Source organism: Gavia stellata, chromosome 16 (assembly GCF_030936135.1).
Source record: "Gavia stellata isolate bGavSte3 chromosome 16, bGavSte3.hap2, whole genome shotgun sequence".
Lineage (NCBI taxonomy): Eukaryota > Metazoa > Chordata > Aves > Gaviiformes > Gaviidae > Gavia > Gavia stellata.
Window position 1 is genome coordinate 9,747,852 of NC_082609.1, and position 26,502 is coordinate 9,774,353.

At 40.9% G+C, this 26,502-nt stretch overlaps 1 protein-coding gene across 14 annotated transcripts in view; it reads right to left on the reverse strand.

The window, feature by feature from the left end:
- The window catches only part of EBF1 (EBF transcription factor 1), a 279,211-nt gene that overhangs the window by 84,214 nt on the left and 168,495 nt on the right, over positions 1–26,502 (reverse strand). For 8 of the 14 annotated variants that reach the window (XM_059825511.1, XM_059825502.1, XM_059825509.1 and 5 more), the window contains exons 7-8: positions 18,595–18,676; positions 10,554–10,695 (exon numbers count right to left, since the gene is read on the reverse strand). In XM_059825511.1, coding sequence (XP_059681494.1) covers positions 10,554–10,695; positions 18,595–18,676 — 224 coding nt within the window. The remainder of the gene's footprint in view (positions 1–10,553; positions 10,696–18,594; positions 18,677–26,502) is intronic. The other 6 variants (XM_059825508.1, XM_059825513.1, XM_059825507.1 and 3 more) reach the window with 1 other exon arrangement.

A 26,502-nucleotide genomic window follows, 5' to 3' on the forward strand; every position in this document is an offset into this window, starting at 1 on the left:
ATGTGTCTGATAAAGTCATGCTATGTTTTTATTTATTTATTCAGGGCCATATTCAGCCCACCTACCTAAGGCACTGCAGCATGTAAAAAGTCAGACTCCAGTTCTGGCCGGGTGACTCAGTCTGCCTAAATTAGGATCCTCTTTCCACTGTACAATGAGCAGAGATGGGCAGACACCTCTGGAAGCCTGGAGAGACCCGGGAGTTCCGCGCTGGCTCCCGAAAGTACCAAGGGACCTCGGCAAGACAATATCATAGATAGGAAGCAGCCAGAAGCAACTCCATAAAAAATATTTGGCAGCTGAAATTGAACAGGCATCTGACTCTGGGCTTTCCAGCATACACCTCTGCTCAGGCTCAGGGCTGAATGAGGAGGCAGCACTCGCCGTTGCCTTCAAGGTCACAATCCCAGGAAGGGGATAATTTTCCCCAAAGGGCCCCTAAGCAGAGTTGCTTTACCTTCCAGTGGCTCAGAGAGCCAAACCTGGTCAGAAATAGTTTTTCCCCTCCCTTCATCTCCTCAAAGAGCCCTGGAAGTGGAGCGATGCTCTCACCTGAATGCACCGCAGCAAAGTGCTGTGACCTCAAACCCCAACCCACAGACTAAAGCTGCAGCTGGAAAGATGAGCAGCGTTGTGGTCAGGCGTGCAATTTACCTCCAAGTGCTGCCCTTCCCTCTCAGCGTGGATCAGGTAACACCAAACCTATGAATTCCATATGCAAGCCCAGGTTTTCAGCGAAGAGCAACGCGAGCTGTCTGTTCAGTCTCCATCAGAAAGGGAGATCTAGCACGTCTGCTGCCATTTCACAACCCAAAAGGGACCTCTGCGGGAAACGCACTTTGCTTTTTCATGGGATAGATACAGAACCTCTGAGAGAGTTGCTACAAAACCATAATGACATGGTATTAACCAAACATAATTAATTTTGAATTTCTATGTATTCCCATTGCTAACAGACATTTCAACAGTAGTACAGTAAAAAGCACACAGGTTCCTGCAGCATTTGGGACCAGATTTTTGGAAGCACTCAGCTATCCAGTGGCTCCAGTAAGCACCTAATGGAATTTTCAAAGTACCTGGCAGACAGGCACAGAAACTCCGTAGCCAGAGTTTTAAAAGTCCCGCTAAACACCTACCTGCAGCTCTAGGCACCTTGGCGCTTTGAGAGTTTGGCTTTAGGTCCAAGAATTTCCAAAAAGATTGCTTTGGGGTACTACACTTTTGGGTGACCACTTGACTCATAAAAATGGCTCAGAAGTTCAGAAAGTCCTAAACATCCACTTCATGAAGGACAGTATCTTGTTAAGCATCTCACAGTGGCCCTTGTACCTTAACTTGCAGATAGAAATGTTTGAATTACTTTTGAGAAACAAATTTAAACTGCTAAATTTCAGACAAGTTTTTCATAAAACTTTATTCTTGATCCTTTTAATAAACTTCCTAACCCTATTCACTTTGCTCAATGAGGTCATAGACCAGCACTGCTTATATTACAGTCACTTTCACGCTAAAGATTTGTTTTGTCACAAAGAGAACTATAAATCCATGCAATGAAGGTGGGAAAGCAGAAAGGACTAATTGTGACACACAAAGCTTTCTGGTTATGCTCAGCAAACAGTTTGGGCTAGGATTTTAAAAAACACTTTATGAAGTTGTACTGCTGGCTTTAATGAAAGCACACTTCTTGCAATGCCACGCACTCCTGAAAATCTTGTAGTCTGGATTTGGGCCAAACACAAAGCCTGTCTCCATTCCAATATTAATTATTAGTAGTTTATTTTTATTCTTTACTACTAACATTAATAATCTTCAGATGGCAACCCAGATTAGAATAACCACTCCAAACGTCCCACCCTGGTGGGCTCCATTTGCTGCATCAGTTTCCTGGTTTATGCTATTAACTCGTTTCCTCGGACGTGGAGGAGCTTTGTCAAACACTCATTTTGCTGGGGAAACACTTGGCAGGCACCCTGCAATGGACAGTAGGAGAGACACTTGAATGCTCACACCGGTCTTCTCTCAGGTCAGTAAGAAGATGTGCAGCCCGAGATGCACAAAATACTGACTGAGTTCATTATTTGTGAAGTTTTCTAATCAGAATATTCTAAATGACAATTTGGTGGGAAATTTTCATCTAAACAAAACTTTAATCCTGAGATTGTTAGCACTCAGCTGATTCACAGCTTTGGACAGAAGTTCCTCGGGAACAGAGACCTTTCATAATCAGTGATTGCTTTGGGGTATTTAAATACTGGGGTGCCTAACATGAAACATTTGGAAGTGTCCAGATACCTGCAAACTGCTCTGAACACTGTTCTTTGATAATCATGACCTTTTACGGCATCCAGATGAGTTCTCAAAAAATCACTAGTTCTTGGTCTTCATTTACAAACCACAATTCACAAAGTCCTTTTCTTTTGTACTCTGCCCAAATCAGCAGGGGACTGGAGTGAAAAAACATCTTTTCCCAACATAACAACAATAAAGGTATCCTATAATAAAAAAGCTAAGTTAGAAAAATTTGTTCCCAAATAATATTAATCGTATTACAATAATATAATGTTTTGTCATTTGCTGGTGTGCACATTTTGGAAGGTTGGAAAAACAACGTCTGGCAAAACTTCACTGCCATACGGTGCAGCATCTCTCAAACATTTCTCTAATTCTAATGTCATCCTTCTCCCCTATGATGCCATTGTATTAGTGACATGGTGGCCAGCAAAGCAAATTGAAATGTAATGAATGCTCATTATCTATGAATATTCATTGCCTATTTGAGTGCTACTGAACGTTCTCCTATACTGGTAGCTGTGAAGTTTCTGCCAAACAGAGTAGCTAAGGTTTTTCTGCTTGCATAACTGTACTCCGATTCCTCTGAGGTCTGGAGAGAAACCTCAAACCTTCTGAAAGTGGTTGGTCTAACTCTCCAAATAAGAGTCAAGTCTCGTGGTGGTTGGAGAATTTCCATCTGAACTTTCCTCCCTTATCTGCTTGCTGTAACAAAACAGGTTTTTTTCACACAAATCTGTATCAAATTTTAATGACAGTTTTCCCCATGTTTTCTTCTTTTCGCAATTTTGGGAGCACAGTTCTGAAAGCTCCTCTGGGAAATTCACAAAATGTGCTCTATCTTCATCCAGGTACTATTTTTTCATGAATTCATGACATCCTCGTAACAATAGAGGGTAACAACATATCGCAGCTTGACATCGTTTAGATATTTGGGGGGAAGGGCTGTTTTATTTTTCATTTATTTGAAAAACATAAAGGGCAGATGCTCATGGGTAGAAACTGCCACACCTTCTCTTTTTAAAATCAAGGTGTCTCCTGCTTCCACTGTAGCATTTTTTTCCTTTTTCAATTAGACGTGACACTAGATCCCTGATAAGTGACTGTCAAGCAAGAATCCTTTCTAACGGTGGTAATTGGAGTACCCAAACTTGACTTTTCAGGAGCATTATGTAACAGCAATCCTTTTTATTAAAGACTAGAATATTTCAAATGGTATCTCTTAAGTTTCCTGTGACATGGTGGCAGCAGTGTTAGTACATGTATGTTATGAAATAATGTTTAAATAATGACAAAAATCATAAACTCAAACCTCCAACTTCATGAAATGCCTACAGCCTAATGGCAGAACTGAAATTCTGGAATCTCCTCGCCCAAATCAACCATTAAAAATCCACCTCTCAGAAAATCATTTAAATCTTGTTTTCATTTAGCCTCAGACTAAAAATAAATTTTGAAATATCAAAATTGCTGTAGCCAAATATTCTAAGCTTTTGAGTACCTCTCCTTAATGGCTGATTTATGACCTAGACAAATAGAAACAGAAGATTTTCTGCTTTCTCTTTGACGTGACTGGCTGTGAGACGGGCAGCTCCACCTACCCACCCACCCAGTTCTTGTGAAATTCTCAGTAATATCCAAAGAAGAAGCAGGGGTCTGGGCCTGCAGACAGCTACTCTGCTCTGGAGAAGATTAAAAAAAAGACATCAGCATAATTCAGTGGGGCGTAATTTGGTTAACACAGTTTTGGCTCCCTAAATTGGAGCTGTCCGAATCTGAGCTCTGCTGTGTTTTGCTAATCTGATGGAGCCCAAGATTTTACTCCTGAAGGGACCATTTCAATCACACAGCCTGACATCCTGCATAGCACCCACCAGAGAACCTCACCCCACAATTCCTGGGTGAGGAATTACTCAAACCCTTAACCACTCCCCAACTTGCTGTATACTTTTTAGGAAGATACCACATACTGACTTAACATTTGCAACCTGCAGAGAACCTGCCACAGTTTTGGCAACTTATTTCAATAGTCCCCAGAGTTAAAATCTTGTTGAGATCATACTGGAGTCTTTATCTACAAATTCTCTCAAGTGAAGCGCCTTGACTTTCTGGACACGTTTTGTCTCTTCAGAGGGATAAATGCTCTCACTCCATCTGAGTACACATACTGGACTAATCCAGTCCTGGTGTGCTCACTTATATTAGAAACATACAGTAAGTCCACAGGGCAGCGAAGAGGTTAATATTTTACGCTCGGTGAGGTCAAGCTCCAAGAACACATAACAAGCCATTATGTAAAAAATTGCCTGAATTTATGAGTCATTGCATTTATGAAGGAACCGATATGAAAAAGACAACTTGGCAAAAGTAAAGAAAATGATTTCCAGCTTGAAGTTTTGCAATCCTTCAGTATATCAAGGCTCACTTACTGTTATTACTATCCATGTTGTGCAATGTTCTGAAAGTCACATTTTTTCCCTTGTGTATGCATAAAGATGTCCAACAACCCTAGGTATTATTCCCTCATAGAAAATAAATTAGAAAGCAGACGTAACTCAGAATAACATACAAGATCCCCTCAAGTAGAGTGGTAGAATCCTAATATTTTTTATCAATACTTCCCTTCTAAATAATAAATCAAGCCCACTGCATTTCTCTGTATGGAATGATATGGAAAAAAATTATACGGAAAAAAAGCTTGTGTGTTTATATTTTTCACATAATCTCGAAAACATTCTTAAGTGAACCACTAAGATATAACAGGTGCTTCCACTAGATGAAACAAGTCAAACATTAAAGTTTCTTTGTTTAAATCTGGCCAGTTTCTGAATGCAGTAGTCCCTAACTTCAATTAAGAATCTGAACCTATACCATCTGAGGGTAAAATGTATCAAGTTTTGAAGATTAATCTTTCTCAACTTGCTAATATTTTTCGCTTCAGTCAGTATCCTGTCTTGTATTAACAATTTCATCAACTAGCATGGACACATGCAACACCAAGGGATTCAGGGTTGAAATGGTTAAAATGGAGCTGATAGGGGCATCCTCTTCATGATCCTCCACACTGCCAAAAATATAGTGGTTAATGTTGTGGCAAAGCCACTTACAGCACAAGAACCAGGTCACTAAGCCAGATTGCTGAGCACCTTTCAGGAATCAACTGCTGTGCCCAGCATGCGCGGGTAAATTCAAGGTATACAAAGACCGTTCTCAACAATTCTGTTACAGTCAGACTAGATAACAATGATGCTTAAAGGCAGTCAGTCTCAAAGCTTTATTTTACAGATTATCCTCTTGAAATAGTTTGTAAGGTGGGGAAAAACTTTCCTTTTGTATTAACCTAAATAGAAAATATCTAATCAACTAAGATGCAGCCTAGCCATCATTTTTGGTTTCAAACCTGAAGATTTAGTGGAAAATCTGTCAATGTGCCTACCATGGTGACTGTGGGCTCTCAGATTGCCCAGGACTGGCAAACAAAAGCTCTTTAAATGCCCCACTGCTGGCAAGAGGATCTACCTGACGTACTCAGCTGAGGCATAGTAACTACTACTCTTCATTTACTGTAGGAGGTTTTGCACCTGCAGACAGCAAACGGTCTGAATCACTCATTACTATCATGGACTAAAACAACATTGTAAAAGCTTGACTGGCTCAGGTATCACAATAGAGTGATCAAATAATCCAGGCATGCACCATCATTTCCAGTATAAGGCAGCCACAAATAATGGTTTTGCTATATAATGACCTATTTCAGATATATACACACACACACAGTGATTTACGTATATTTCATATTAAAATAACGGCAGGACTTTGCTTTAGAAATCATGGTTGTCTCTGCTTCCATCTGCAAATTCTGACATCATGTCTTATAATTTGTCCCTATTTCTACCCTGCATCTTCCATCTTTTGCTGCTGTTGAGCTGACTCAGAACCAAATCGCCAGCAAACCTCACCATCACCTCATTCTTCAGCACTCTCCTATGGAGGAAGAGGAGAAGGAGGAGGAGGAAGAAGGAAAAGAAAAAGAAATAAAACTGTCCCTTTAAAACCCCAAGCATTTAAGCTGCTTGTCAGTAGTCTGCCTGACAAGGCTACTTGAATGTATTCAGGAATATTTGCATAAATGCTCACAGTGAGTTCACCGTGGCAGCTAGCGCTAATGGTACATAAAGTAATTTAGTCACTTCTCTTAGGCATCCTGTCAGGGTGATAAGCACCCCCTCTTTGCCTTGTTGCATATTAGATCATTAGATAATAAAGTGTTAGAGCATGCAAACTGACAGGGTCTCAGGGACTATCATTTTTCGAGGGCATTGCATTCTGCCAGTGAGGAAAAATAATAGAGAAACTGATGCTGCAATTGGCTTTACATTCTTGTAAAGCCATTCAAAGATTTGGGGGAAAAGAGAATTTTTACTTTGCAGCGATATGAGAGTTTTAACGGGAAACTTTGCAGACATCTGCAGCGGTGGACTTCATGCTGGTAAACTTGAAAAAGGTTGTTGCAAACCCTGTCAGAATTCCTCCCTTCCATAAGCTAGTCACTTAAATTGCATTGGAAAGATTTTGCTTTTAAAATTGACACCCTGGGATGAACTACAAGCTGAAATACATTCTACTGGTTGGGGTGTATTGGCTCTTCACTATACATCTTACTCTATATGTACAATTTAGAAAGGTCAACCACACCAGCTTTCTGGTTTACCATAAATATAAAACAAGTAAGGATCCAACTATTTGTTGGATGAAAATGAAATGAAATGAAAAAGTGATAATTATTGAAAACCACAGATTACTGTGGCTTACCCTATTTATACCACACAGAGATGTATGAAATAATTGGCCTCTGCCAGCTATTACTTTTGAAAGATAGATATATTTGTTTGAAATACGAGCTTCTTAATCCTCTGGTTTCAAGGAGGACAGTGTGTGGATATGAAACCATGATCGAGGTTCCTAGTTATATTCTGAGAGACGAGCTACAAAAAGGAACTTTCATTTTACTGTCTGACAAGCAAGATATAAATAGAGATGTGTCGGATGTCCCAAAAATAATCCAGGCTACCTGCTAATGAGATGGTAAAACCTGAATGTGGAGACACCAGGCTCCTGAGTGGCTCAGGAGGTAAAGCTTTCTTTCCAGCTTTTTGGCACCCAAAGTCTCTTTGAGGTGTCATATAAACTGTAACTCCGTGTTTAAGAACGGCATGTCCCAACACAACTTTGTAAGGAAAAATCAGCTGGATATTGTCTAACTAAACTAGGCAACCAGCACACCTTGCTGCATCCCCTCTCCCCTTTCCCCAGCCCTCACACAGTCAGGCATTCTTCTCTATTGCCATCGGATATTTGTGTTAAGGAGTTAAACATCTAGAAAAGTACACGGCAATATATTTGGTCAAGGGCATATCATAGTTAGATCACAGCATCTAAAAACCTATGATCAGAAGTTGCTCACCAGAGCAATAAACCAGAGACAAACTAGCCATGACTACGTTAGCTTCCCATTTCACCATTTACAGATACGGTTTATGTCAATCTGCCCTCCCACTGAGGGAGGTAGAAAAGCTGGAAAGGGGAAAGGCAAACAAACTGTCTCTGCTACTTACACTTGAAGATATTCTCCAAGATAAAAATTCCAAAAACCGAAGAAAAATAATATACTTTGGGACTCAAACGAAAAGTAAAAATTAATTTCAGTGGAGACAACTATCATTTGTTCCAACAGGTATAAGGTTCGTGGTGGTTGCCCAAAATTCAATAGCATTAAGCCTAGTTGAGACTTCTCCTATTTTTTTCATTCAGTTAAGTGTTTTAGACATTTAATACCAACATTTAAAACAGTTACTGGATTTTTTTTTCCCTGTCTCTTGGACTCAAACGTGCATAGAATTCCTGGAGAGCTGGACTGAAGGTTTTAGGTTAAGAAGAAAGGCTCCACCAAGCCTTTGGGAAGAGTGCAATTTTGTAGTGTGGAGGTTGCTATTCAAAAGTAAGAATTTAATAGTGGTTGCTTTATGAGGTTGCTTGAGAGGTGCCTGAGAAAGCAGATTAGAAAAATCACCTTTACCACAAAATGTGCACATGGAGATATTTTGCAGATGTTGACTTTTAATGTTCGCACAGTAACTAGGGTTTGTGTAGATACGTAAGCGTAGCATTATCTTTTTTTTTTCTTTTTGCTAACAGAATCCCTCAGGTAGTCGGAGTGGGAACGATAGCTGTGGTAAAGTGAGATGCTATTACACCGCGCATGTGAATAAGAACATTTATGTATGAGAAAGTAAGTATTGCCTTGACCAAAAGCATGCACTGAGAAGCCTGCAATGGGAAAAAAAAAATAATAAAAGATGGCATCTACTTTAGTAGGAATATAAATAAAATATAGGAGTGGGTTTTTGAAAGACTAGACTTAATGGAAAGATTACAAAGTTGAACAGAGGGAAGTTTCCTTTTGTAATGTTCTGCCTTCTGCTAATTAATAAAGACAGAGTTCGTACATTCCTTACAAAATTTCAGCAAAAATTATGACAGTGGTTTGTTTATTAAATTAGGTTGTTGGCAGCATGAAAAAAAATTCTATAACATGAATTATGGCTGAAAATGGCTCATAGCCTACATAAAAAGTTAGAGCTAAATAAATACAGATGTAAGTTATGTTTATATAATGAGAAACGCTGCTGAGCTAAGAATTTTAGGTTAGTAAGTGTGAACTACAGACCCGATTCTGCAAACACTTATCAATACCCTCAACTTTACTGACACAAGAAGCCTCATTGATCCCAACAGGACCACATGTGCGCATAATCTTAAATATATGCATAAGTGCTTGCAGGACTGATGCCGGAAAGCATAAACAGAATAGAAAGCTATTTCCACAGAACTCCACTGAGTAGTAGAAACCCACACATTTGTCCATTTCTCAGTATTAATAATTTCTTTTAACATACCTAGTTAACATTTTTCTGAGTGGCATTCACTTTCCCAGATAAAATTTTATCTGGTTTCCTTAAACTCTTTGGAAAAATCTATTTAATTATTCATCAGATCCTTGGCAAATATTTGTGAAACAAACCAGCATAAAGGACTGGTGCCTTCTACACTCAACTACTTCAATGGAAGCTGAGGGTACACATCTCTTACAGGGAGCAAGCACCTATTGAATTTAGGATTACAAACAGCTTTGAAGACAAAGAGCTATTCTACCAAGCTGGAACAGGGAGAGGGGAGTGAAATGCCCTCTGTTTTTGTTTTGTTTTTCAGTAGTAGTCATCAACTTTGAGGACAAAGAGCAAAACAAAACATTAATCAAAACCAGATTTTTCAAAGTACATTTGCACTCAACAACTCCCATTTTAAGCACCTACAGTCACCAGCAGATGTTCTCTTCCAGGACCAGCTGATCTTACGGAAAAGATTACCGTCCCCCAGGCTTGCTTCCAGCCACATGCCCCCATCCCACCCTTGCCGGGGTTTACTGTCCTTTCAGAAAAGCCAGACAAATTCCCTTGCACCATTTCTCCTTCAATCATTCCAGCAAAATAAGCTAGATTGGCAAAGAGTTATTATTTAAATGGTTTAACTCAAATGAACTTATTTGGACTGAAGGAGACTAGGGAGCAATCAGACAACCATCTTAGCTGGCATGTCCATGGTGGAGAATAGCCTGCAGCAGGGAGGAGAGACAAGCAGCTGTGGCATGCAGGGAAGAGCAACTTCCTCAGCTGGCACAGCTGGAGCCAGAAGAGAACATTCATCCATGGCTTGAGTAAGCAGATGGATTTCCAAAAGGGCTCTGCTTTCATTTAGGGCAATTCAAAGGAACAGCTGGATCTCCTAGAGAGCTCAGCACTCTATAGATAGAAGAAATCCAATCCGAAATTTGGGCACTGAGCACTTCAGAAAATACGCAACATTCTTTAGATGCACAGTCAAAAATCAAGGCAATTTGGAAAAGGTCAGACTCCAATTTTGGGTGCTGAATAGATGCAACAACAACAAAAAAAAATCACCACACTTCACTGACACACAGGACAGACTCGGCACCCATGTTTGCCTCCTGGTTTGTCATTTCACTACGTTTAGTGCTGACCTACTTGCAAAATTCCCCCTTTGGTCTGGAGGCCAGTCTCCTTAAAATATCCGGTCCCAAAGGTATAAAGTGTTAGAGGACAATTTGAAACCAGTAGCCAGAGACACAAACCAAATAAATCCACATTTAAAGTAGCAATGCCAACCAATGAAAATGATATGCCTACCATGTTCCAGATAAGAAGGCGTACCTTCCGAGGGATCGAGTCTTCGAGCTCTCCGCCCGTGCTTGGAATTGTTGTGTACAAACATATTGTCCGACACTGCCAACACATGGCCATCAACATTGACTGTCGTAGACACCACAACCTGCAAGCACAAGAGCAAAATGGAGGAAAATTTGGATATATGTGTATGTTTTTTAAGAAGCACAGAGTGTAATAAACTCAGTTAAATAAATAACAGCTGGGAGCTGTAGAAAATTGCATAGCTATTTCGCATAATAACTGGTGCTTATGCTGTACAAATCTAACAAGAGACGCTATTGATGAGTGGGTCTTTGGCATCACAAGCTTTTGATGCAGTTTTAAGTTAAATTGCAGTTTGTAGCTGCATGGCAGACAGCACACTGTTAACCATCACTTTAACAAGAAGATCTTTATTAAGTATTTTTTCCCCTATATACAAGGGCAGCTGTGTTTCACCCTAAATTATCCTTCAGTTTCCATGCTGAAGTAGATAGAGCTGTTGACATTGCAAATGAGAATCGATTCAGAATAAAAGAAAACAAAAGTGTATTTTGTGAAGTTGTAATGAGAGTTGTTGCATGCCTCCCCCCACACTTCTCTACTGCTCTCCCCTCAGTACAGTCACTACACGTTGTTGAACTTGCCCAAATTTCTCCCGAGCTCTATCTCAGGGAGTACGTATAGGTATGTTTGTGTACACACACACGCTTGACAGTGGGGTCTTGATCTGGAGAACACAACCCTATTCATCCAGCGTTAGAATTATTTGTATTTCTCAACTTATCTCAATGTCAACACCTGGGATTTGGTTTGAGGTGAGGGGAGGGAGACAGAGAAGCACTGCTCTGGAGGCAGGATCTGACACTTCTGCTCCCCAGAGCAGCCCAAAGCGGGAGAGAAGCCAACCCAGCAGGGGCAAACGGGTAAGTGTTGGGTCCAGAGTAGAAGACCCAATTGCTCAGAGGTGTCCAGAGACACCTCTCAACCTTGAGGGTCAGCAAGCACCATCCTATAGGAAATCCCTGTTCAGGCTGAGGACGCCTGAGCCACGAACCATCGTGGAGAAAAGGGGGGGATGCACAGGGCAAGTCCATGGCAGAGCTGCGAGCTCATCACACCGGGTCTCCTCCCACCCCACTCAGACCAAGTGACCTCATAGTCTCCCTGGCTTTCATTCAGCTGCCCCCTCCCACAGCCTTTTCCCAAGAAAGTACAGCATTCCCAGGGTTTTAGCCCAGCCAAAGGTTTGGCCTTCAGCTGGCTGCTCGTTTGCCTGGAGCACACAACGCCTTCGAGAACTCTGACTAAAACAATAAGGAGAAATGACCTACACTTCTCCTTACATTAAACAGGGAAAGGGATTAAAAACTGAAACCCACAGAGATATGTTTATTCATGCGACCTCTTACAACCAAATATAATAATTGTCTGTTAATTGCAGTTTCAGCTCCCACCTCATGCTTCGACATGTGAAACAGCAATCAGCAGCTCCTGTTTAATCCACCTATTATGTTGACTAATTAACTTTGCTCGACAGTTTATTTCTTCCTCCATTATCAGCCCCTGTCAGCCGCAAGCACACTGCCGCAAAGGGGGACCTCAGCCCTTTTGATTGATCACCGATAGATTGACATGCAGATTAATTTAATTAGAATCACCTCACTTGAGAAATGAAAGACAATGGCAAGGGGGCTAATAGATCTGCTCTTATAATGAGGCAAGCCTCCAGAGCCACGGCAGAGGATTTCTGATTTATTTTGCTGAATTCCCCAGTCACTCTGAAAGGCTCTTGCTTTAATTGTTCTTGGGTTTGAGAGGCTTTAGCCTCTGAAGAGGTGAAATGCTTTACAAGGATTGGCAAACATTGCTTCAACTCTCTCAGGAAGCTGCTGCCTCTCAAAGTTGGTCAAATGGGGACACTTAAAGGATCACTTACAACAATTCAATTTCATCACTTGAATTGGATCTAAAAAAAAAAGTTAAAGAAAAAATTTTCCACCTATTTCTGACCACCGATTAAAATGCTCAAAAATGTAAAGCAAGCAACGCTGCTATAAACGGCCCATAGCTGATCCCGAAGTCTTTGTCTTTAAAAAGAGGAATACAAAAGAGAATAGTTTACATCTAAAGGATCCTAAAACCGTCCCTCGGAATGGCATTCCAGGCAATAGATTTTCGTGCGTGTTTTAAGTGAAAGATATTAAAATACAGAATAAATGATTCAAGAGCTCTTACAGATGGAAATTTGGGAAAAAGAAAGCACCAAACACTGTAGGTAAGTTTTTCTGAAATCAAACTAAGGGGGAAAAAAACCCAAGCCCTATATATAAAATTCCAAAAGGGATTTCAAAAGTAATTTATCCATTGCATTCCTGAGGGATAGAATAAAGTTTATGATATTTTCAATAAAATATGATCTTATAGTAAGTGGCTCAGGGTTTGCAATCTTATTTGTGCACTTGCAACCATTGTAAATTCTTTGCAACTGGGATTTTGAGGCAAATCCTTAGCTGGCATTGCCTGTCACAGCTCCATGATCTACGCCAGCTCCTTATCTTCTTCTATGGGGCTGCTTAGATGCATATGAAAATTAACACTATTACAATTAATAACAATGGCTACAACATAAAATATTTTCCCCAATCCTAAAACCATATCGGTACACACAGATTTCCCACTGAAGCTGATCAATCCTGTGCTGAAATGGAAACTTTTGAATGTTTCTAGAAATAGGATTCCGGAAAAATAATGGGTCAAGAGTAATAATAGCAAGTTAGGTCTCCAAGCTGCGAAAAACATATATATAAGCAGCCGTCTCTATACATGCAACTTTCTAGGGAAGAACATGAGGAAACAATCCTAGTGAGGTCAGTTTTATGTAAGTAAATCTACATTTAATTTTCCCTCCTCAGGTTTCCAAAACTGTTGATGCAACATATTTTGAATTACTTAACAGTGTCTTCCTACCTACCTCCTGAACAGAGTTTGATTTACTACAAAGAGACCACATTGGTGTGGTTCTTCAGTGTCGTTAGCAGAAGAAACTATAAAAGGAATCCCCAAGAGAAACTGTTTCCAGTCTCAGGAAATGCAGAAAAAAAAGTGGTTACTTTATGTATCTGTCTGAAAAAAAAATGATTATTCATAGTGCACCTGTAAGAAGCAGCACATGCTTACTGCTTAATTCTTTAAATGCAAAATCTCATTAATACAGGAATACTGAACATACACTGCACTAACAAAATATTAATGCCCCTAATTATTAACGGAGAAAAAATACACCTTGAATATTGTGTGCCACAGTTACATACTTGGATCGCTACAGAGCACTTACATACTTACAAGTTCTACTCATATTTTTTAATCTAAAAAAATACTACACTCTCCTAATTTTGATTTTGAAATGACTGGGATATGTTCAAGTTAAAGCACATGCTAAAACCAATTTGTGGAGAAATCATAAAATTAGGGGGAGGGGAGAGCCAAAGTATATGTGGAATGGGCACTGAGGCATCCTAAAACACAGAGTATAGCAAGAGGGAAAGGCACACTACAGTTTAATAAATGATTAATGAGGTGCTGACACATTAATGTAAGCACAGGGAAAACCAGCCCTGCCAAATCTCAAACCTTTCCAAATTTTGTCAACAAAACACAGTTTTAATTTGGGACAGGCAAACATGGAAAATGATTTTGAGCTTTAGCTTTAGCCCTTCATAGATTTTGAATTTAAATCTGTATCAACACCAGGGGAGACAGAGGTATGAAAGGAACACATCAGTTTACAACTTTCTTCAATGAAGTTGGCACTATCAACTGCATTAACGTATCATGGCTCTGTGAATTATTCTGCCTGCCATTAAATAGTTCGATTTGTGAATACTTTGGAGCTTAGTTTAAAAAAAAATATTCAGAGACCAGGAGCCTGGAGATCAAGCTATTTATCCACGTTTAGCACTCAGCCTGTTTATTTGTTATAGTACCTCACCTAATATATCAAAATTAAGCATTGCATGACTCCTCATTTTTAACCACAGCCCATTAAGCTTTGCTAACTGATTAAGACATAGCATGTTCCTTGTGCTTTCAATTTTCTCCCACGTATGGTGAGGGATCTGGTATTTTTGTGATGTCCCCAACATCCAGTGGCAAAGGCAGAGAAAATCTGATTAAGACGATTTCCAGGTTTGAAGAGTGTCATTAGTGTTAAATCTGTAACTCCTGTGTTTGCTGCTCTTTGAAAGCTATGCAGAAATGGCTTGAGCAACATCTTTGTTTTCATCACCACTCGGTGACCTCTTCCTACAATGTGTTGACTTCTTTATTCTAGTAACTAAAAATCACTCTCGATGTAACAAGACACTTAAAAAGGTGCCCAACTTAAAGCACATAAGTACAATACATTCAGTAATTTTGCTCACGTGCTCAAGGACAAGCCAGGCGCTTAATTACCTTGTTGAATTGGGCCACAGCTCTCACTGCTATTTTTCAGCCTGTTTTTTTTTTCCCCCCTTCTCTGGGGATGGAGCTTTGCACGTCCAAATTCCATTATCTGGGATCATGAAGCATCATCTCTGTCTCTTATGCAAATTTGCCAATAAGACACAAGTGGCTTCAATTCAAACATGAGTGGCAGTGTCCCATGGAGGCAAACTAGCAGCCTAGGCTGAGGAAGAGGTCGCGGTAACAGAATCAAACAGCATGGCAATTTCTAAGCGACTTTCAAGGTTTTCATAATAAATGAATGTTTGGGGTTTTATGCAGTGACTCAGTATGAAAAGTTTCCCCTAAATTAAAACTTGACATATGTCAGTTTGCAAGCAGTTGTGCTAAAAGAAGAACAACAAGATAACTAGGGCATCTGGGTTACATTAATTACAATAACATACAAAACTGTTTAGGTTGTATGAATGAGTTTTTAGTGCTGAAAAAGAAAATCAGAGAAGAGTTCACCCATGATACCATATTATTATTATTATTATTACCACTAATTGGGGAACTACAGCCTATCCCACCAAGACTGATGACCTATTGTGATGAAGAATGCAAAACCAGACTGAGTACCTGCTCCATGGGGTTTCTGGAATAAAGAGGCAAGGTTGGACAAAGGCGACAATATGTGGTACCACCAAATGTTTTGTGCAATTGGGCTGATGAAACACACAAAGATGAAATTATTTTCTTAAGGACAAGCATGGAGTCTGTAGCACAGTTGAACACTCAACTGTCTTGAGTCCCTGCATAGCACTTGACTTCTCCTCTCTGACTGTCTCCTTCTGCTAATAGAGACACAACTAACACAGCCAGGGCCAGCACTGCTCCAGCAAACACTTTTGCTGGCACTTGACACTGCTCCAGTTGTCACATGCCTGGACATCTCAGACATGCAGAGAAATGTATTTCCTTCCAGGCCCACAAAGACTTTTATGTTAGACTTATCACACTACTACATTTGCACGTGAAGTTCAGGATAAAACTTCCTAATTCATTTCTATATGTGAGTCTGAATGAAGTTTCACACACAGGTCACCTGAATCAACACATACTCTGCCTCTTCCCTGCACTTTCTTAACCTCTCTTATACCATGTGATAATCAGACAATTCCCTGCTGCAGGAAAAAAAACCCAAAAACTACTAAGAAAGGAAATTTTCTGCAGGGACGGTCCTTAGATAGTGCAAGACTCGCATCCCTGGCCCTTCACTGTTTCTTGCACCAAAACCATAATCTGTGTTCTAATAACTCCTAGTGACTTTTGGGGACTGATGAATGAGAGATCATGGCTGAAAGATGGACAAATCTCTGGGCAGCTTAACAGTCCAGCACACATAGGGGAATGAAGTAAAGGAAGGGAAAGTCTCCATTTTTTTGTGTAAAAAGAATATGCTGCTATTTAAAAATTATTTGGAAACACCTTACTCTTATGGTTTTTAACCAGAACTTTGACATAACTATTAGAGACCTTGTAAGTGACCGGCAATATTTCAAAGGTAGCTGATAGCAAACCCTCCACTGACTTCACAGGCATCCAGGTTTCACTTGGTTCCTACACAACATTGTCTCAAACATCTAGGTGCATCATATCATTGAGAAACTCTGTGTATGCTTGGTCCTTTTCACCCTAAGAAATGATAAATGAAGCCCGGACTCTATAGAGTCTTGCTGTTTTATTTTAAGAAGTCGATTGCTAAAAGAGCAACAAGTTCAAAATTTAAAAAAAAAGAAAAGAAACAAAAGCAGCTATTGTAAAACAATAAGCCCAGGCACTTAACAGAATGCTGCAAGCTTCAATACCACCCCGTATTATAGTATGAGTGGTTCACTCGGCTGAAAGTGATTAATTTCTTGAAAATGCTAAGGTCACACTAATTGACATGACCTGTGTAATTAAGCAGTCTCTGTTTACACATGGAAAGCTCAACTGCTGTGAAGCCGGGTTTGTATGACAGAATGTCTTTACAAGTCAAGAGATCAACAACCTTTCCTATGTCCTACCTACTTGCCGACACAGGCTCCTGATTGCTGTTCTGAGAAAACACGCAAAGACATTACCATATGAAAATCAGCCTCAAGCCTGGACGAGCACAAACCCAGCAGAGTGTACGTGTTGTGAAGCAAGCTCTGACAGGCCCCAGGGGTGACTGCTTGGCCTAAATCCCTGTGCTGGTTAGAGTCCTTTTTCCACTTTCGCCTTCAGTGATAATGGCCTCTCGACTCACAGGAGAAACGTAATGGAGGGAGGAGTGTGGGGTGAGAAGCCGAGGGCTCTGCCATGCTAATGCTAGCTCTTATACTGATTAATTTAATCCCTGTGGCCACATCTCCTCACTTCTGCTCTTCTGTGCTCAGAGGGGCAAATAGCACCCTTCTGCCTTCCAGCGTTGTTGCAATTAAGCAGTTCAACAAAAGACATATGTTCTACATATAAATAATATTGCCATTTATACAGCATTTAGCACTTACATTTAAGTGCAACAATGCTGGAAAAGAAGCAAACAAGGTCCTGAGCTACTGCAGACAGCCACCGTCTTTTGGAGTTGTCTTACCCCAAAGACCCATGTAGTCTATAGGACAAATCTCCTAGTTCTTCCTCAGAACCCTGAGGCAAATCCCCACTGACAGACACTACCATGTTTTCTCCCTGGGCCATACACACTCATCCCATCAAAAGAGAAGGTCCTTTGGCTCTCTACTCCATATTTTTATTCAGCACATACTCAGGTAAAGCATTATTGGCACAAAGGACCACGTCTTCAATAAAGGGGTTGGAGCAACTATTTCTCAGCATTGCCACCACACCACTCTGCTGCACTGGGGAAGGCAAGTGCAGACCATCTTCCCAAGGGGCAGTGCTGTACTTGATCCCAAAAGTAGTCGTGGACATAGGTGTAGCATAAAAAAAAAGTCCTTGGCCATCTGAAACTGTGCTGATACTACAGTTCCCAAGCCCCACTGCCACATGCTGCAGCAGTGGGGAAACACCAAGCCAAAACATCCCAAGAAAGATACACCCAATGGTAGTTTTTACCAAGTGCTGACTACAGGGATGGACCTTCATCCCACAATGCACGTTTATGAGTCTTTAACGCTGCTGAAGAATAACTGCTGAAGTGTAGTCACGAGCCTGATTTTATTAATTGCTCTTATACCCTCCTCTGCCCCTTCCAATAAACATGGTGCTCACTTAGTGTTTACATGAAGGCAAATAGTTCCCCAGGCAGAAGGGAATATCTCAGAGCAGGGTAGCCCCATAACCTAAAACAACAGTGAGGTCATTCTGATTTTTCCTTTTCATGCTTTCACTTCCCGTGGAGATGACATTATCTTCAAGAGTTCTCTTGTCCAGAGCAAGAAAACCCAACTACTTCCTGCCAGTTCTGCTGTGACAAGTAGTCCTCAGGCAATATTCTGTGACCTTATGTTTTTAGCATCTTCCAGTGAATTACTAGGTTAGTTTGGGTCAAAGTACTTCTGTCCCTAACAGCTGCTGATTTTTAAAGGAGGAAGCGTGTCCGACTGACCTGGAATCGACGCATGTCTCGAGGGTTTCCTGCATTTTTTAGGCAATTTTGGTTACATTTGAGGAAAAATTTCAAGAAGAACCTGTGGAGAAAGAGAAATGGACATTAACATCTTATAAACAGTGCGTAGTAGTACTATGTAACATCTGCACGTTTGGTCCGACCAAGCCTTATTTACGTTGTATTCCCAGCACAGACAAATCATCCCACTGACCATCCAAAGAGGGAGCAGAGCTTGCATGGGCCCGAATCCAGCAAAATGTGTAAGCACATCCTAAATATTTAAGCATTAATATCTGGTGTGTCAGAGCCATTAAAGTTTGCAAAGTCAGTCCCTCTATCACGCTAAACAGCCAGCCTCGCTGTGCCATCCACAGCGGCAAGGAAGTAAGAGACACATATTTCAGCACAGCAAAAAGAGGACAGAAAAATGCCAGCCAAGAAAACTCCCTTATGTATAAATGGGGGTTTGTTTTACAGGTTTGCTGTCATGTGCAAATTTTTATTTAATACAAAAATACTGAAAATGTTCCATACAGTTGAAATCTCCCTTCCACAATTAAACCCAGTTTGTGCATAAAAATAATGCTCAAATAGTGGTTAGTGGGAGACCAAAAGCCTGAGAGGAGAAGGGGGGAAGTCTTGGTTAAAAGACTGACTTCACAGAAAAATGAAATATTTTCAATGCAGTCTATTTCCTGACCATACACAGTTCACTGAAGTAGCTATATGACCCTGACATATATCTCTAAGAAAAGACATAGCATTTTACAAAGCCAAAGAAAAAAGCAAACATTTCACTGAAAATATTTCCTTCAGTGTTATGCATCAGTGGACTGTAAACTCATAAAGACAAGTCAATGAATAATAGTGGGTCTTAGATTCCAGGCTTCCTCCCTGAGAGCCAAAGTTTATCAACCTTTTGTCCAAAATAAACTACAGACTAAGGTCTACTAAAACTCAGCCATGCAAAATCTAATCCTACAGCAAGTTTAAAATGTAGCGCAACCAGACAGAGCAGCATTACACTTGCAATAACCATCAGTTGACTAAGCAGAAGCTAGTCTGACCTGTTTCCACATACAAAAGTGGGGCGGGGAATTGTTTGATTCTGGTTTACTTTAAATCAGAAAGTAAACTTTTGCAAGCATCCATCTTTTAGCACCCAAACTGAATTTGCACACGCTGCCACCAAGAAAGGCAAAACTGCAGGGTAAACAGCTTCAGAAAATCCCTTTTTGATTGAGCAGCATTCTTTGCCGTGCTCTAGTTGTGATGCCACTCCTCAAGAAGGCAAGTTTTGGTGCTTGTTCCTCCGTGCCAAGAAAATCATACTAGGCAAATGGCTGCAAGGACAAATTGAAACTACAAGGGACTGTTTTCACAAAAGAAAAGTAAGCTAATGAGAAGGATTATAAGAGTGATGCTTGGGATTATCAAGGACTGGATCTCCTGACCCAGGAAGTCCCTTCTAGACCTTTGTTGCAAAATAAGAGCAAGCAATCAACATAAAATAAACAGCCGCCACACTTGAACAGGGGTTTGGAGACACTGTGTTGGTTTACATGAAAATAAAGAGCAGTGTAAGCCATTACGTTTTCTCATCAAGCAGGTTCTGATATTCAATAACAGAAAGTCGGTGCTATTTGTTGTACATGTGTGTGTCTTTTTAAGCCTCTAATGGCCAGCTGTGACAGCCTGACTCAGATTGCGTAGAAGGAGCTGTCAGCACAAATCTTGGCATCTCGAATCCAGACAACTGCTTGCCACCAGGCGAGGGTTTGTACTCGCGCCAGAATGGATTTTGAGAGACAAGCAAATAGGGCATTAATTCCGCCAAAGAAAAACGAAAAGCAGGGAGAGTTCAGGATCTTACACTTCAGATGATGGCTTTCCTGTCAGCAGCTCGTCATTTAGCTCATGAGCTATGAAGGGCACGGACATCAGATCCCTCTTGCCCTAAGCTGGCCCTGTCATGCGAAATGCTGGCAGGATCCGGAGACCACCCCTCCGCGCGAGGTTGCTTACTGAAATAAAAAGCCCGGCCATCTGTTGGGAGGCAAAGCCATCCCTGTCAGCTGGTGCCTACAGCCTCGAACAGGCCCTTCTGTGGCAAAACCTCTCAGAGCCACTTACTCTTTGGGGAGAAGCCGGCGCTGCCCCGGGTTTGCCGGGGGGATTTTTGGTGGCTTTACCAAGTGCCAAGCCCAGCGGCTGCCCGCCCAGTCTTGTGCAGCCCTGGAGCAACACCTCGGCCCCGAGTGGAGGTGGAACATGGAATAGTGAAAAATATCTGCGCTGAAAGGCAGCCTCAGCCACGCAAACATGGGAAGTGCCTTCTCCGTCTGGCTTTGCACACACGCATGAAAGCTGGGCAATGGGGGTTGGTGGGTTGACTCAAGGGCCCCAAAAGAGATGGAAAACTCTTCGTGAGGCTCTCCAGGAGAAACACGGAGCCTTCCCTTCCCTTACAAAGTCTGAGCTCACATCAGCTCAAAGGCTTGGAAAATCACTATGAAATACAAGAGTTGGGTTTTAGCATCTGCAAACTCTAACCCAAAGTTTCGAAGTCTAACTCCATTTGCACTGTGCTATCTCCCCCTCATTCTAAAGAAGTTTCACCAAAATAAACTGCAGAAGAAATGAAGCTCACCTATTTAAAGCTACCAAAAAAACCTCAGGCAAGCAAGCAAGCAAAGAAAACTTCATTTTAATTAAATCAACTCCCCAAAAAAATTAACTTTAAAAACCCAGTATTTTCAGAGGCACTTTCAAGACCCCAAGCTTACACAGCCAAGTTCGCTCACTGCATTTTAAGTAAAAAGTCGCCAGTTTACAGAACACATTCTGCCAAGCGCCGTATTTTTATTCCACTGAAAGACAAAACAAACTATAGGCTGCACTTTGTTTTGGAACACACCAGAGCTGGAGTCCCCCCGGCTACGCGAAAGCATCCCACGCTCATCTAGGCAAGAGCCGAGCGGCTCCCAAGCTGGCAAGGCGCACGCCGGCTGACGGTCTCCCCCTGCTTTGTCATGAAGGCAGATGTGAACAGATTAAGACAAGAGTAGAGCGGAGCAGTTTGATTCACGGGGTTCAGCTTGGTCTCTCGGTTGCTGCTTTAAACCGCTTGTTCAGGTGCCTTCTTCACCTCGAGTCCGGTCCTGCCAGCCTTGCTCATTAGCAACACTTCACTCTGCAAATATTTCAGATTTAGATTGACAGGACTGGTCCAGGAGAAGTGCCAACATTGCTGAGCTCTTTGTAAGCACAAACCTCCATCCCTGTTTGTTTGCATCTAACTTCTTCACAGTGGGTTATTTTTTTCAGCTCTAACTTTCTCCGCATTTGGCAGGGCTGTATAGCATTAATACTAACCACAGAGGATATATAGCATTAATACTAACCACTGGGGTCTGAAATTCATTCCCAAGATGAAAAAAATGTGCAAAAGACAGGAGTGTCAATAAAATCTTCAACTTTAACTCTCTCTCCAAACTTATGTGATTGCTGAACACCAGCTCCTCTGCCACACAAGACTCAGTCATCAATTATACTTATTGCTACCACTGAAGGTTTATTTTTTTGCATGAATCAAACCAACATATTTTCTGACTCCCTTCCTGACTATTAACATCCCTGGTGTGAAGAGCATTTGTGCATATGGAGCAGAGAAACACAAGCCAGCTCCATGCGAGTCAGCTCAGGTCCAGAAACATGCAAACTTTTACAAAGCGTTTTGATTTACTGACTTACATTGCTATTAAATCAAAGGGCTCCATGCTTCACCCCTTATCCCACAGAGGCATGGTTGGAGGGTATGGGAGTGCAGTTTTGAAGAAAACCAGTTAATTTTAGATTACGTTTAGGTGTGCTAAGATGCATCTCAGTGCAGGCTGCAAAAACTACTCAAGGAGTGAAGTTGCTGAGCCGTTAATCCATGCCACGGCATTGTACTACTGCAAATCTCTAAGTAACTGGAAGGACTAATGTAGAAATACAACCTTCAGTTAAATACAAACCTCCAGTCTGAATCAGGCCCAAAATTAACATGAACTTCTGTCTGCGAGGCAGAACCTCTACCAAATGGGTTATCAGCTTTTCTGGGACGGTTGTCTCCTTTTCTCACAACTCAACAGAAAATGCCTTTTTGGAGATGAAGATTTTTTTTCTAACAAAACTGCCGCATTCCCAAAAAGATTTTGGTGTCAGCAGGACTGTGCTCTCACCATTATCCTCTGCTCTCTGCTAGTGAGGGACTCTTACCGCAGCCCAGTCTGAGCTCCCTGGTTGCCCCCGCTGCCTTCCCACGCTGCTACTTCTAACTCCTGACACCGGCTCCCTCCTCGCTCCTGCTCCTTCCATCCTCTGATTCCCCTCGTTCAGCTGAAGGATCTAGTGAGCACGCTACCAGCTGGAGGTCACTCCACTTGTATAAAATACTCCCTGCCATTCATCGCTGGCCATTTTGTCCATCATGCTGCAAACCCTTTGGGTTTGTGCAATACCCTCCCCAGCAGCATCCCGCTCTTTGTCACTGCTAACTACCACTGTGATTTAAATTAAATAAATACACAGCAGAAATGAAAATACTAGCAACGACGATGTAAAAGGATTTTGCCCTCCTACTTTTCTTGCCACTACAAATTAATACCCATGTTTATTAAAAATAAACGAAGAATTAAATTAAAGAAAGCAAGCTCTGACATGTTCTAGGTTGGCTCTTCTGTCACTCCCCTGAAGGAAATTTAAAGGAACTCAAACACGAAGGCTTAGCAGTAGGATTTTCTTGCCATTGCCACAATAAATATGTCTGTGGAAGGAGAAAAAAATAGTTGGAAAGAAGACCTGCTGCATTCCTGATGCTGAAGAAAAGCTTGTTTGTTCCCGATACATTGGAGAAGTTGTTCAAGAACAGTTCATCCATGTGAAAATACGACAGCTGTCGTGCTGCCAAGGTCAGCTAGACCAGTGGCTATCCAGAAAGTGAGTGCCGGTTATACAACTTAAACCTGGCTAGGGCAAACAAAATTGACAAATGCACCTTTTCTGAGGTATAAACGCATTTGATAGAAGAGGGCAACTTTAGACGCCTGGATGAAATACAGCAGTAAGTATATGTGGGTTTGCAAAATTAGTAAAACCAAAATACATGGGCCAGTGCAATAATTAGCAAGCTTCCATCAGATAAAAGGATTGCATGCCCATTCTGGATGACATACCAATTCTGCAGAATACTAAATATGTGCATAAATTTAAATACACAAGCAGTACTGATGGAGACAAAGGTACTACTCACATACTTCAGTACCTTGCAGAACCAGCTCTGCTGTCAGCCTATCTCCTTTCTTTGGTTGTCCTCCCAGTGAAAGAGGACGCTGGGGATGTGATACTACAAATACAGTTGTCCCAAACAATATCTGATGGGTGTTTTACTTCTGGTGAAAACTTGGCATATCAAGAAGTACTGAAGCCAGTACAGGTCACCACGAGGCAGACAGGACACGCACTTCAGCCCTTTCATTTGCTTCTTCAGGGTTTTCTATGCACTTTTCACACACTTCTTTCTCAATCAGTAACTTCTACTGCACCTACAGGTAACTAGATCTAGTTAGTAATTTGCCACTAAAATAAAAATATACAGAAAATGCATAGTTTAATGCAATTTTATTTGGAAAAGTAAGTAATCAAAATGTAGAAATGTCCCTTAGAAATTTCAGGACAAAGCTGATTTTTTTCCCTTTCAAGTTGACTCTTCTAATCAAAACTCCTATTTTACATTAGAAAATTCCCAACTTTTTTAAAATTAAGCTAAAATAAAGCATTTATTTTTTCCTGAACAATAATTTCTTTAATTTTCCAACATTTTTAAACTTTACTTGAAGGGACCACTTTTTTATTCCACTTTACCAGAGAAAAATTGTCAAAATAATGGAATTTCCTACACTATAGAAAATCTAAGCTTAGCCCAGCTCTACTAATAACTGCAGAAAAGGGAGGGGAAAAAATTCCTTAGCATTTATGGTATGAAGATTCCCATTTACTAATAAGTCTATTGTTGCAATGTTTGGGTTTTTTGTTTGTTTGGGATTTTTCTTCCTCGCAGACCTTTTCACATACAACTAACTGGTTGTGTCAGGTACCCTATTCACAAAAGAAAAATTGAGACGTACACTGATATTTACCAACATGAGGCTGTGCATGGAAATCAAATATAGGCATGGGGAAAACCTCCTATTACCCACATGTTCACAGCTGGATTTTACTTGGCTCTTTAGTCAATAAACAGCAGTAGCTACCTTTTGTGGCATTTTTACAACAGGAAATTTATTCTGCAGAAGAGAAATTAAACACCAGATACAGACATCTAATTCTCTTCTAAACACAACCTTCTTGAGTTGTCAAACATCCTAATTAAGAAAAAAAAAATCCCAGATCTGCTCTCCCTGGATTCAGTGTTCTCACTGGTTTAAAATGGAAGCAGAATCAGACCTGTATTTTGCATTTATGGGATGCTAAACAATTCACTGGGTTCAAAACAAAACAAAAAAGCCAAAACCGAAAGCCTGGAAAATTATTTATTTTACTAGAAAATATGTATCTTCCTCCTGAACTGCAGAAAAGGTCCAAGAAAGGCAACGTGACATGGAGAATAAGCGTCAAGCAGTCAGAGGCTATTGACTGAGATTCTTCAGGCAATGCCATAATAACAGAAACAGAATAGTCTACATTATTTTTGTGAACTTGCTCTGACTCCTGGAGCTAGCATTGCCAGGGTTTGCTGTTATCAGTACAGTAAATATTCAGCTCAGCACAGCAAATAGCTGAGGAGGCACCCACATAATCACCAAATCAGAAGGTAGGACTGCCCAAAACAGCCTTAAATTACTCATTGCTCACTTCAGCAAGTGTACCCAGTCACTTTTCCTCACGTTTGTGTCCTCAGGTCTGTGTGTTCTGCACAGTGAAGCACAGCATATCAATTTTTCATCTTGCATCTTCTGGACTTCTCTAGCTTTCTGATACCGAGTGATAATGCATCAGAGAAATTCAGAGTAGTTTGGGAAAGTGTGTTTGTTTGGCATTTTCTCCCATGAGTGAGTTAAAATCCCAGAAAGACTGTTTTGGTTTCTTCTCCCAGACTTTTAATAAGAAAAGAAAGAGAGAACACCACCAAAAAAACACCACCACAAAACAGAATTAAAAATAGTCCAGAGGCAGGTTTGAGTGCTCAGTTTTCTGTAATTTAATTTTGCCCCCAGGTCTGACTTTTTAATATTTTTTTTCTTCAGGTAGTGAAAATCTGAATTTTCTTATATCTCCTTACTTGTGCCCAGCTCCATTATCTAAAATTTTTATTGAATTTAAACTGCAGCTACCTTCCTATCACAAAAAAAAGTCGGAAGTAGTTTATGCCATCTCTGTACAGAGTATACACAGAGTATTTGGTTTATGACCGCTAGATGCAAGACAACTGAACATACACACATCCTTTACCTTATATTGACACAAACAGCGTTGTGAGATGAGCAGCGGAGCGCACGTGCGCCCACGCCCCACGCACAGCCCCAGTTGTTAGCTCACACAGCACAGAAGCCTCCCAGTTCTGCCTTGCTTTGCACGCTTCAAATCACAGACTATTCCTTGTGAGCTGATGGGCCAGTGCTTTAGCAGAAATTGTGACAGACTTTCCAGCATTAGAGTGCTTTGTTATCAAGTGAGTACAGTCACATAACCAACACAATTTAGCCTTATTTCTTTAGTAAAAAAACCCAATATTTGATCAATTTGTTTCAGTTTAACTACTTTTCCCTTCACTCTTTCCCCATCTCACTCTTGTTTCACCCCTCAAATACTAGGATATATAAGTGGGTTAACTATTTTTTATTTTTACTGAAGATGCTAGAC